Source organism: Cupressus sempervirens, chromosome 8 (genome assembly GCF_028749045.1).
Source record: "Cupressus sempervirens isolate cs-2001-9-10 chromosome 8, ASM2874904v1, whole genome shotgun sequence".
Taxonomy (NCBI): Eukaryota; Viridiplantae; Streptophyta; class Pinopsida; order Cupressales; family Cupressaceae; genus Cupressus; species Cupressus sempervirens.
In genome coordinates, this window is record NC_143125.1 from 306,777,536 (window position 1) to 306,792,067 (window position 14,532).

General features: G+C 32.5%; 1 protein-coding gene across 1 annotated transcript in view; it reads left to right on the forward strand.

Annotated features, from left to right (window-relative positions):
- Positions 1-13,342, forward strand: part of LOC149542627 (dehydrodolichyl diphosphate synthase CPT3-like) — a 119,760-nt gene extending 106,418 nt beyond the window's left edge. Inside the window, exon 3 of the mRNA XM_089795742.1 lies at positions 13,271-13,342. Coding sequence (XP_089651868.1) covers positions 13,271-13,342 — 72 coding nt within the window. The remainder of the gene's footprint in view (positions 1-13,270) is intronic.
- The last annotated feature ends 1,190 nt before the right edge of the window (positions 13,343-14,532 follow it).

A 14,532-nucleotide genomic window follows, 5' to 3' on the forward strand; every position in this document is an offset into this window, starting at 1 on the left:
TTCAAAAATTGTTATTCTAGGAAGATCTTCTCTCAACTCTCAAAGTGATTTTTCTCACCTAAACCTAAAAACCCATATTTATACTTTCCAAAATGGCTTATAGAAGATTCTAGATCATTACATAATAGAAGGTTGACCTTAAAATAGTCTACACAAATCCCATGACAAGATCTTAACATTAACATCATGATTCAAATAAAATACATAAGTCAACTTAAACTAAGAACCAATCACAAACAAACTTGGTCAAAGAAGGAACTGAGTATCAAAAAATAATAGGTTCACTCAGCATATGAAAGATCACTCGGCCAACATTGGACAACTCAATAGTAACTTGCACTCAGTAGTAACTAGAACTTGGCAGTAACTAAAACTCGGCAGCTATAGTAACTTGCCCAACACTGAATAGCTCAGTAACAAAAACAACTTGGAAACCACTAGTACTCGGCTCCAATAGGAATAATGAACAAAGTGTTGAAAATAGATTGATACAAGTATGATAAATGTGTTTTAATTGCTATTTTTCACTGATGTCAAACCTAATTTTTTTCTAGTAAGACAACTACTTATATGATTTAAGTACTATCACGTATTCCATTGATGAAGAGAATTTGGTCAAAAGATGTACCAATAGCACCTAGAGGAAAGGTTGAGTTATGATATAAAAATAAGTACAATAATCAATTGAGACAGTGATATATAGTGCATTGATAATCTACTTAAGGTAAAAAAAATGTTGATTACACTAAGGAAGTTCAGAAGAACAAGTTAAACAAAGTTTGTCTACCAAGCTTGACCAAGTGGACAGTAGGTACCAAGAAAAGTTAGTGCAGGATGAGTAAAAAATTTGTTGGAGCTGAGTAAAAGTCTATTTTAATGTATTCCAAGTAAAATAGTTGATACTAAGTAAATTTTAGTTGATGTTGAGCACCAGTAAACTTTAGTTCATGCCGAGTGATTTTACAAAGGATGTCGAGCAACACAATGTGCACCAAGCATTAGAAGCAAGTTAATGTTGAGTATTAGCATTATTAGAAAGATCATGAATTTGATGGATATGAGCCCATAAGTTTTTTTTCTTGGATTGTGTAAACTAGATAGAAGATAAGGTTGATGAGTTGGTGGCACAAAATTCATGGTAAACCATTTTGAGGGAAATTCAAAGAGGATTGAAAGAGAAGTTTCTAGAAATGAAATAGAATGAGGGGTAGATTCATTGAATCTACCTAATCTATCCTAACCCTAAATTGGATGATGGAGAATGAAAGGAAAAATATTTTGATTCTCTATTTACAAGGATGGTTGGTTAGAAGCAAGGGTTATCATGTACAAGCACCTAAGAAAGACAAAGAGTCTAGGGTATTATTTCATTTAGTGACCTAAGTGAGGAGTCTGTATTGACATGTTAAGAAAGAAGACTTAAAGCCATGGATGCTCGAAAGGTGAACAAGATATCAATGTTGAAGTGTATGAAATCCAAGTAGAATGGAGGACTAAGACATAGATCTATAATCTACAAATGGAGTTGTAAGTTGTTATTAGATCAAGCCTTATTGTTACTCTCTAATAATTGTATCAGTCTAGAGTAAATCCTTTGGATTAAGGTTGACCTAACAGTCATTTTTAAATCCTTTAATTGGGTCACATTTAGTAGTGTGCATTGTAACCTTTAATAAGGTTGGCCTTTCACAGGACATCACTTTAGAAGAGTGAGAAAGAGTAGCATGTTAATGGTGGTTTTTCTGAAATTGGGTTTTCACATAAATCATTGTGTCAAGTGTGTTATTGAATCTATTATGATTCATGTTTACATTTTTACAAAATTATTTGATAGTAACCTACAAATTTTTATGTGATTGCATAATCCTATGGATGCATGCATGATGATAAATGTTTTATGGGTTCACTAAGCTGTGAAAAGTTATAATTGTATATTTGGACCTTAGGTAACCAATTCACCCCCACTTTTAGTTATTCTAAAGAATTCCAACAATTGGTATCAAAGCCATCTACTTAAGAGGACTATTTTGAAGGTACTAGAAGCACAAAGATCAAGATGTCAAAAAGAGAAGTACCCAAACTTAATAGAGATAAGTTTATTGCATGGAAAAGTCTAATGAAGCTACACCTTGGAGGACTTGGAGATCATGCACAATCTACCATTACTACTGAGCATATTGATCTTTCTAGAGCCTTAACTATTGAGGATCTAAAAAAGAAGAAAGAACACAATTAGAAAATGTTGGAGATTGCCTCTACCCTAAGCTATGTTGAGTTTGATGATATCAAAATTCTTAATAGTTCAAAGAAAATGTGGGATTCTCTATGCACCATCTATGGAGGAGACAAAAATATTCATAGAGCTGAAGTTGAAAGTCTCAAAGGTAAGTTTGATGATATGAAAATGCAAGAAGGTGAGAATATTGTTCAATATTGCCCTAAGATAAAAGATGTTGTTAATGCAATAAGAGGAGCTACTAGTAAAATAGATGATGATATTGTACTAAAAAAAGTTTTGAGAACATTGCTACCCATCTATGCTATTAGAGTTTCTATAATACAAGAACTAAAATGTGTACTAGGGAATGATCTAACACTTGAAGGTCTAGAAAGTAGGCTCATTACTTTTGAGCTATCTAACTTTGATAGTTACAAGCCTAAAAATATTTAATCTTCTTTCAAAGCTAAGTTGTCATTGAAGGAACCTGATGAGAAGAAGAAGAAGAAGAAGAAGAAGAAGAAACAAAATATGTGTCTAGTGATGGTGATACAGATGAGGAGGATGTAGATAAACTTGAAGCACTAATGGCAAGAAGATTTCATAGAGGTAAAGGCAAGTTTAAAGGTAAATTACCTATCATTTGTTTCAATTTCAATGAAGTTGGTCATATTGTTGCTATATGTCTAGAGAAAAAGAGCTATGGTGGTGGTGACAAGTACAAAAGTAGAAGAAATGAAGATAGAAAGGATTAAAAAGACAAAGGAAAGAAATCATGCTACATTGCTAAAGAGGAAATGACAGATGAATATGATGATGAAGTGGTGTATGTTGCAATAAAGGATGAATCTGATGAAGATGAGGCAACTACATTTGTGTCTTGTGTGAACAAGAATGATAGATGGATCACTGATAGTGGGTGTTCACTTCACATGACTGGAGATAAAAGTAATTTAATTACCTTGAATTGTTATGATGGAAATAGTGTAAGATTTGGTAATGATGCACCATATTTGAGAAAAGGAAAAGGTTCTATCAAACTCATAGAAAAGATTTTATGTGGCAATGCTTTCTATGTTGAAGAGCTTGACTATAATCTATTCAGTATGTCAATACTGAATAATTCAAGATGTAAGGTTGAGTTTGAAAATAAAATTTTAAAGATAGATGATATTAATGGAAAATTTATTGGAAAGGGTGATCAAACTATCAAACAAGGAGTAATCTACTCTACCTTGATATAGAGAATGCTACTTGTTTAGTTGTAGAATTTGATAGTGTTTGGCTATGGCACAAGAGGTTATGTCATGTTAATTTTGATAACTTTCTTAGTATTAGTAACATAAGAAAAGTTAGAGGTTTTCCTAAGATGAAGAAGCCTAATAATATAATGTGCAAACAATGTTAGTTAGGCAAAATGAGAAAGTCAAGTTTTAAGAGTAAAACTCATACCTCTAAAGGAATACTAGAGATTGTTCATACTGACTTGTGTGGACCAATTGAAGTGAAAAGACAGAAAAGAGATAAGTACATTATGTTACTTGTTGATGATTATTCTTGAATGATGATAGTTATGTTTTTGAAATAGAAATTTGATTCTTTCCAAATGTTTAAGTTGTACTTAGTGAGAGTTGAAAAGGAAATAGGTAAAATTATGAAATGTTTGAGATCTAATAGAGGAGGAGAATTCACATCAAATGAGTTTGAGATGTTCTATAATGATGAAGGAATCAAAAGATAGACATATGCTCCTAAAACTCCTCCACAAAGTGGAATTGTTGAAAGGAGGAACAAGTATGTAATGGACTATGCTAGGACACTCATGATGGAGAAAAATGTTGCTCTGAAATACTAGAGAGAAGTTGTAAGTACAAATTTCTATACCTTGATTTGTGTACAAGTAAAGAAAGGTACTCATTCAACACCTTTTGAAATATGGTTATGGATACTCACCCTATGTAAAATACTTTAAAGTATTTGGAAGCAGATGTTATATTCCTAGAGATTTCAAGAATGGTAAACTAGATGCAAAAGTGAAGAAGGTATGTATCTAGGTTATTCCACAAGAAGTAAAGCTTATAAGTGTTTAAATACTAACACTAAAAAAGTTGTGTAGAGTGAAAATGTAAAATTTGATGAATATACAAAAGTATATGAGGTTGAACCTATGAAGGGACCAGAAGACTACAAATCATTTATATACTTTTATGAAGGTATGCCTATTGAAGAAGATGTTGCAAATAAAGCTACAAACCAACAACAAGTTTTAGTGGTTTTCAAGTCACATACTATGAATATCAAGTTGCATTCAAGAACCAAGCTACATTTAGGTGCCAAGTTACAGAATGAAGATGAGGCACATTTTGATTCTAAAATTAATGTACATGAAAGAAATTTTGAACTACGTAATAGAGATGTACATAGTGACTCAGAAGTTGAAAGACCAAATGAAGAAACTAGAGCTGAACCAAGATTGTCCAAATATGTCAAGAGACATCATCCTGCTGCATAAATTGTAGATAAAGATACTAGACCAATGGCAAGGAAGAAATTGAGAAATGATATATCATTTCTAAGCATGAAGGAACCTAAAATAGTGAAAAATTCCTTAGAAGATATGGATTAGAGTAAAGCCATGGAAGAAGAGATTGAAGAAATTAAGAAAAAAAAAATGTGGACTCTAGTTCCTAGACCAGAAGACAAAAATGTGATTAGCACCAAGTGGGTATATAGAAAAAATTTAGATGAAAATGGTGAATTCACAAGGAACAAGGAAAGATTAGTTTGTAAAGGATATGCACAAGAAGAAGGGATTGACTATGGAGAAATAATTTCCCCAATTTCTAGATTGGAAGGAATAAGAACTCTACTTGTTGACTACATACAAAGGTTTCAGAGTTTATCAAATGGATGTTAAATCTGCATTTCTGAATGGTATATTAGAGGAAGAAGTTTATATAGAATAGCCAAAAGAATTTGTTTATGTTAACAATAAAAACATGGTATGTAGATTACACAAAGATTTATATGGTTTAAAGAAAGTAGCAAGAGCATGGTATGAGAGACTTCATAACTATCTTGTGAAGATTAGATTTGAAAGGACTGATGATAACAACAATTTGTACTTGAAGATAGAGAAATGAAAGTTTATTTTGTTATCACAATTTTTTGTTGATGATATCATATTTGGAGGTCAAGATACTTTACATAAGGCTTTTGCAAATGAAATGAAGCAAGAATTCAAGATGTCTATGTTTGGAGAGATCAAGTTCTTTGTGGGTTTATAAGTACACCAAATAAAATATGGTATATACATCACTTAGTCAAAGTATGTCAAGGAAATACTGAAAACTTTTGGATTGGAAGATTCCAAGTCAATGAGTACACCTATGGTTATAGGACATAAGTTATCAAAAAATGATGATTCAGCTTAGGTGAATCAAACACTATATAGGTCTATGATTGGCAAATTACAATATGTAGTACATAGCAAAACCTAATATTTCATTATTTGTAGGGATAGTTGCAAGATTATATACTAATCCTAGGGAGATTCATTTGATGGTTGTAAAAAGAATAATGAGATATTTGAAAGGAATAGAGGAATATGGTCTATACCACAAGAAAAATGAGAAATTTTAATTAAGAGCCTATACTAATGTTAATTGGATTGGAAACATTGATGATAGAAAAAGCACCAGTCGAGGAGCATTTTTCTTAGACAAGAGGCTAGTTACATGGACTAGTAAGAAACAAAACTACACTTCACAATCTACTACTAAAGTTGAATATGTTGTTGCAGTAAATTATACAAACATTGTATGGATCAAATAGCTACTCAAAGGAATGAGGGAAGAGATCACTAAACCAAAGATACTTTATTGTGATAATACAAGTACTATACATATATCAAAGAATCTTGTGATTCAAACAAATACTAAGCACATTGCAATCAAGTATCATTACTTGAGAGAACAGTTCAAGATAAAGAGGTGAAGATGGAATGTGCTAACACAAAAGAGAAAATTTCTTATATCTTCACAAAGGCATTACCTAAGGATACTCATGAGTATCTAAGAGGTAAACTAGGGGGAGATCACTATCAAAGGCTATCTAAGAAATAAAAGGAGTGCCCTACATCAAACAAGTTGATTGCCATCTGTTACAAATTGATGTAGTGGATCTTACTTTAGAAGCTACCTAAAGTAATCACAAAGCTTAAACTACAAATCAAACACAAACAAGGTGATAAAGGGAGAAACTAAAGAATTTTATATCTACATATTAAGATAACAAGTCTTTGGCATTTTTGTCAAAGAGGGAGATTGGAACTGATCAAAAGATACATATAACTTAAAGGATATATATATATATATATATATATATATATATATATAAGATAAGGAAGATTGGAACTAGTCAAAAGAGATATTGAAGATAGACATAAAGGAACTAAACAAAGAGGGAGAAATTCTAACTACTGAGAAAGTGTATCTAATGATTACATCTACCTAGTAAGAGGAAGATAATGTAGAGGGAGATATAAGAAGTAATTTAGAGGGAGTCATAAGGATGAATTGATTGTCTGTTGATCAGAATAGAATAGAATTTTGTAACCTATTTAGAAGATGAAAGTTCCTGATAGAGGGAGAGATTTTAATACAAATAATTATTTCCTTTTCAGTATTGTGTTGGTCTTACTATTTAAACCAAGTCAGTTTGGTTGATCAATTTGGTTTGTCATTAATGCCAAAGAGGGAGATTTTTGAAAATAGATTGATACAAGTATGATAAATGTGTTTCAATCATTATTTTTTCACCGATGTCAAACCTGCTTTTTTGTTGGTAAGACAACTACTTATATTATTTAAGTACTATAATTTATTTGATTTATGAAGAGAATTTGATGAAAAGATGTAACAATAGAACCTAAAGGAAAGGTTGAGTTATGATATGAAAAGAAGTACAAGAATTAGCTGAGATAGTGATATCATAGTGCATTGATAATCTACTTAAGGTTGCAAAAGATTAGTTACACTAAGGAAGTTCAAAAGAACAAGTTAAAAAAAGTTTTTCTATCAAGCTTGACCTAGTGGATAGTAGGTGCCAAGAAAAGTTAGTGCAAGCCAAGAAAAAAGTTAGTTGGAGCCGAGTAAAAGTCTATTTTAGTGTATGCCAAGTAAAGAGTTGATGTCGAGTAAAGTTTAGTTGATTTCGAGCACTAGTAAACTTTAGTTTGTGCTAAGTGATTTTATAAAGGATGTCAAGCAACATAGTGTGTATCTAGCATCGAAAGCAAGTTAATGCCTAGTATTAGCATTATTAGAAAGATCATGAATTTGATGGATCTAAGATGACAAGTTTATTTTCTTAGATTGTGTGAACCAGGTAGAAGATAAGGTTGATGAGATGGTGGCACAAAATTTATGGTAAACCATTTTGAGGCAGATTCAAAGAGGATTGAAGGAGAAGTTTCTACAAATGAAATAGAACGAAGAGTAGACTCATTGAATCCTACCTAATTTATCCTAACTTTAAATTGGATGATGGAGAATGAATTGAAATATATCTCAATTCTCTATTTATAGGGATATCTAGTCATAAGCAAGGGTTATCATTTGTGAGAACCTAAGAAAGACAAAGCGCCTAGGGTATTGCTTCATTTAGTGACTTGGGTGTAGAGTCTACATTTTCATGTTAAGAAAGAAGGCTTAAGTGTATAGATTCTTAAAGGGTGAACAAGCTATCAGAGCTAAATTGTATGAAATCCAAGTAGAATGGAGGACTAAAATAGAGATTTATAATCTACAAATGAAGTTGTAAATTGTTATTAGATCAAGCCTTACTGTTACTCTCTAATAATTGTATTAGTCTAGGGTAAATCCTTTGGATTAAGGTTGACCTAGCAGTCATTTGTAAATCCTTTAATGGGGTGACATTCCAAGTGAATGGTCTAAAGTCCTCTAACAAGACTCACTTATAATAAGGTGGTTGAAATCCTTTAACCAAGTCACATTTAACAATGTTCATCATAACCTTTAACGGGGTGTGCCTTTCACAAGGCATACCTTCAGAAGAGTGAGAAAGAGTATCATGTTACTGGTGTTTTTTTTGAAATTTGGTTTTGACATAGATCATTTGTGTCAAGTGTGTTATTGAATCTATTATGTTTCATGTTTACATTTTTGCAAATTGATTTGACAGTTACCTACAAGTTTTTAAGTGATTGTATAATCCTGTGGATGCATGCATGATGATAAATGTTTTATGGGTTCACAAATCTGTGAAAAGTTATAATTTTACATTTGGCCATCATTGGATAACTGATTCACCCCCCTCTGCCTCTTAGTTATTCTAAAGAATTCCAACACAAAGATCATCAAAATAACAAAACAACACAGGATGCTCCTACATCAGACAACCAAGGTTGAAAGAAATGATTCTCTTGAATCATTGAGATCTCACAACCTAAGTTAAATCCAACTTAGATTGAGAAATACATGTAGCATCTTCAACTAGTTTTTTCTTCCACTTCACCAAAAATTCATAGTAATCTTTTCCTCTTGTGCTCTTACCAACTCTCTGATCCAATTTCTATTCAACCTCTTTAATCATCTTCTTAGGATAATCATCTAGTACAAAAAATTCATCATCTAAATCATGATACTTATACAAATTAGAAACATTGAATATAGGAGATATATCCATGTCATCAGGTAACTCAATTTCATAAGTATTACAACTGTCAAATTTCCTCAAGATCTTACAAGGTCCAAACTTCTTCATTCTCAACTTTTTGTATGTTCCAATAGGAAATATGCCTCACTTCAAATGAACCATTACCTCATCATCAACTTCAAAAACATTATGTCTTCTAGACTTATCATCATTCTCCTTATACTTCTAATTACTTTGTTCTAATCTCAACTTCACTTCCTCTTGTAAAGACTTCATAAAACCAAAAAATTCTTCCCCTTTAGCACTTCTATTCTCTTCACTAGCAACATCTCTCAAATCTGATACTCCTTTAGGCTAAATTCTAGAAGAAATCTCAAAACTTATTTATCCTATACTCTTATTCACATAATTATTATATATAAACTTTACTTGTGCCAATACCATATTTCAATTACTCAGCTTATCTCCAACTCAACATCTCAACAAATTACTCAATCTTCTATTTACAACTTCCATCTATCTATCTATTTGTGGATATAATATTGAACTAAACTTCAAATCATCATCCATCTTATTCCACAAATTCCTTCAAAAATAACCAACAAACTTGTATGTCTCTGTCAAAAATAATACTTTTTGGTAATCCATGCAATCTACAATCTCTTTGAAGAAAATCTTAGAAACATGCACAACATTTGATGTCTTCTTACATCATATGAAATATGCAATTTTTGAAAATCTATCAACAACAATGAATATGAAATCATACCCTCTTGTTGTCTTAGGTAATCCACGAACAAAATCCATACTCACTCCAAGGTTTCTTAGGAAAATAAATAGGTGTGTACAATCAAGTACTTTGACTTACTCATTTTGCAACTTAACAAATTCCACAACTCCTTACAAAATTTTGAACATCCTTATACATATGTTCCCAATAATACTTATTCTTAAGCAAACTATATTTCTTATCAATTTCAAAATGTCTAGCCAAACCACCACAATGTTTTTCCTTAATCAAATTAACTCTCATAGAAATTCTTGGTAATCATTTCCAAACTTAACATTACTTCCACTATAACATGCTATCTTATCAAACTTAATTTTATCACTAGCCATGTCATGTGAACATCCATTATCAATTATACATCTATCATTCTTGCTTACATGTGAGATTAAAGCAGTTTTCTCATATCTTTCACCATCATCAAATTCATTTTTCATAGCAACATAGACAACTTCTTCATCATTTTCATTGTCTCACTATTAGTAGTTTCTTTAGCAATGTAACAAGATTTCTTACCTTTTCCCTTGTAATCTTTATTTCCTCAATTTTCTCTCCTTCCACAATTTTTACTATCCTTCCTTTCATAATTTTCTTCTCCATGAGGACACCTTGTTGCAATATTACCTACCTAGTTACATATAAAACAAATAATAGGGACTTTATCTTTGTATTTTCATTTTCCACTTTGTAGCCTTTTAGCCAATAATGCCTCAAGTTCATCTGATTCACTATCACTGATCACATACTTGATTTTCTTCTTTCCTCTAGATTCAACAAGAGTTAATTTTTATTTGAAATTACTTTCAACATTAGTAGGTGTATCATTATCAAACATTTCTATCTTAAAAGGTGTAAGTCTACCAACTAGACTATCCAATGTTAGATCATTACCAAGTGTACATCTAAGTTCTTATATTGTAGGAACTCTAATAACATAGATAGGAAGTAAATTTATCAATACCTTTTTTATCATTATTTCCTCATATATGATACCACCATCACTCCTAATTGCATTCACCACTTCTTTGATTCTCATAATATATTGTGCCACATTTTCACCTTCCTTCATCTTTATGTCATCAAACTTCCTGCTTAAACTTTCTTCCTTGGATCTCAGGACATTTGTGTCTCCTCCATGGATAGATGCTAACTTGTCCCATACCTTCTTTTTATTTTAAAAGTATTTCACTTCTTCAAATTTAGAATAGCTCAAGAAGGATGTGAGTTCAATCATAATTTGGTTATGTTCCTACTTCTCTTTCATTTTCTCAAGTGTCATATGTCTAGGAATTTCAATGTACCCATTCTCTAGATAGTAGAGTGCAGAGTCTCCAATACCAAATAGATGCAATTCCATCAACCTTTTCCATGTTGAGAAGTTCTTGCTCAACTTGGGTACATCTCTCTTATACATCTTGATCTTTAGCTTTAAGTCCTTCAAACTTTTATTACACAAGTACCAATGCTCTGATACCAATTGTTAAAATATTTAGAATAACTGAGAGGGGGTGGAGAATCAATTTTCCTCATATTCAGAAGTAAGAACTTAATTTTTAACAACTCCAACAAACTTAATCAAACTCATGAACAATCATATCAGATAAAATTGTTCATGAACATTCGACTTATTTATTCTATTTTTTTCTCTTTGTTTAGTATATGTCAACTAGCAAAATAATATCAAATTATAATAAATTTCAAACTTAAAATAGTAAGTAGCATAAACACATAACAAACATCCACACAAATGTTTGACACTATAATTTAATGTGGAAACCCAATTCGGGAAAAACCATCAACATGCTACCACTTTTTCACTCCTCTTAAGTGAGTTCTATTAATAGCTAACCCTGTAAAAGTTTAGAAAACACACTATTAGGTGTGACCCTATTAAAGAATTTAATTTTCATGTTAGGAGTGGCCTTGTTAGAGGAATTCAGAACTTTCCCTTAGAATTTCACCTTGTTAAAAGATTTACTAATTGTAGACACCTAAATTTGATTACACTATTTTAGTAATCCTATTTAGTTATCTAAAAAGGGCATTATTAATTAAATTTCTATTTAATTAATCCTTTGTCATCCCCTAGTTGATTAATTTAATTAATCATCTATAGTCCTAATTGATAAATCAAATAATCTATTATTTATCAATTAAATCCTATTCTTCTATCTAATTCCAAAAATCTCCATTTATTAAATAAATCTATTTGATAAATGAAATCCTCAAATTCAAAAACCCCTAACCTATCTCTAATCCTCCATTTAGCCTAATCCACCCCATCCACCCATACTAACCAAGCTTAGCCACTAACTCACCCACCCTCATTAATGTCATCCACTTGCACATCTCTAACATCTCTAATCTAATCCTAAACCCAAGCCTAATCCACCCCCTAATGTTGTCACATTCCTTAAACAAGTTTAAGACTTTCCTAATTCATACCAAAGTCTCCCCTCAAAAATCCCAACCACTAAGTCATGAGTGCTCTTACAAAACATAAAAGACTCTTACAAGCCCACTCATGACTCTTACACCCATCTTCCACACTCTTCCCTCTTCCACACTCATTCCTCTTACATCCCTCTTACATACTCAACCCCACTCATCATGCCTTTAACCAACCCTTTACCCTACCCTCTCACACTCATCCTCCTTGTGACAAGTGGCACCTTCCCATTGGTGCTAAACAAGCACAATCCATGTGCTCTCTTTTGAGTGCATCCTAGCCCTCCTTAAGCCTTCATCCATCCTTGCATCTAAGCCCTCCATCCCTCTACCCCTTAGCCTATAAATTGAATACCATCCCAAGCCATTTCATCAACAATCTTTGAGCTAAAGTTACCATGCTATTTTGAGAACCAAAGCCATCAATTTTACCCTTATAATGCCAAATTGAGAGCTCACAAAGCTACCAATTTGCCATTACCCATCTCCATTGAAGCATCTTTTGAGCCTCTTGAGCATACATCCACAGCAAAAGGACACATCTATAGAATCAAGAAAGCATGGAGTGTTTTCTCTTGTGAAGTTTGCACTTCTTGTTTGCTTTCTTTGTCTAAGCATATATTTGAATTTAGTTTTTGGTTTGTGAATGTTTACTTTATTTGTTAATGTTCTTTGCATACTAAATCTTGTTCTACATTTTGGCACGACCGGTGGGACCCCACTATGGGTCATTTAATCATCTATTTTCATCTATATGTCATTTTTTTTAACCATCTAATGTTTGTTTTTGTTTGAGTGTATTGTGAGGGTTTTTTTCTTGTTTTTGCAGGTTAAAGAACACACTTAGGAAGAAGAAATACCATTTGAAAAAAAAATTCGCATTTTTCAACTTTTTTCGCGCAGTGTCGTCTTTGCAGTTTTGGCGTCTGCAACCTGTTCTGTCATCTCCGCCGTCGCCAATCCAAATCATCGTCTGCGAAAATCCGTGTCTGCGCAAATCGACATCTCTGCCACCGCCAATCCAAATCATCGTCTGCAAAAATCTGCATCTGCGCAAATCAGCGTCTCTGCTTGTCACCTATTTTCTGTGCTGCAAATCTGTTCTATCGTATTCGAATACTAGCGTCTCTGTATTTCAGGGTCTTCGTATTTTGGCATCTTCGCCTGATAGACTGTTGTCTCTGCCTACTTATGTTGCATTTCTGTTTTAAAATCTTTATTTTTGCAGGATTTAGACCATTTTAAGCATTTTTACGCGTAGAAAAAACAGCAAAAAAAGTTTAAAAATTTTTTCCCATAGTTAAGCTCTCATTTTTGAAAATTTTGGCTAACTAACTAAATTGCTTTTTTTTTTGTCTCATTGCAGGTTGGAGCACATATGGAACCACTAACCATGTTTCTTGCAGGTTTTCATGTTGCTAAAAAATGACCTTGAATGTTTAACCATTTGTCTTTGAATGCATGTTGCTAAAAAAATGAACTTGAATGGTTAAACACATTTTTCATTGAATGAATGTTGCTCAAAACACACTCTTGAATGTCATGGATTAAAATCAACTTTCCTTGGAATGCATGCTTAAAATAACAAATCCAATCTTGAATGCCAAGGATCAATTAACCATTGCAATATCAAACACTTCATTTGGAGCTTCTAAAATTGAACAAAACAAATCTCTTTTCCACATGCAATCTAGGTAAAGTTTGATTTTTGGACATTTAAGAAACTTTGTTAAGTTAAAATACAAATTTAAAAAAATCAATTTGGGTAGTTCCTTCGACTCACCTCTTTTCTAATCACCCATCAAATATTAACCATTGGTTGCAATCTTAGCGCCATTTATGGGGATGGGTCTCCTTGAAAAAGGTGTTAAATGTTCCACAATCTAACTCACTCACTTGGTCTTTGAATTTTTGCTTTAACTTTATCAAAATTCTTAAATGGCCAAAACTCTAGATTAAATTGATCACACTTCAAGTTTGGGCACTAAAATTGAACAACAAATGACGTGGAGAGCCTCCGGGCGCGCGCTTGAAATCGAATCTCACACACTTTTGTTTTGGGCTTAAAAAAAACTCACACTCAATCTTGAATGCCTTAAAAAAAATTAATCGATACTTGACGTGGAGGGCCTCCGGGTGCACGAGTTTGCTTTTGTTGACCCTAACTCTTCTTATTGTTTGCATTCTTCGATCAATTTACTTTTGTTGGTACTTCAAGTTGGAATTGAATATTGTCTCTTAAACATGAGTGCTTGCAAAGTCTAGATTAGCACACATAAGAGTCAGTTGGTAAAAGAACAAGCATGTTTTTTAGCCCAAGGTCATCCAAGTCTTCTCTCCCCTTGTCATCTTTCGAGGCCATCTTGGGTGCATAAGATTAGGATCCAAAACCTTGTTTCTT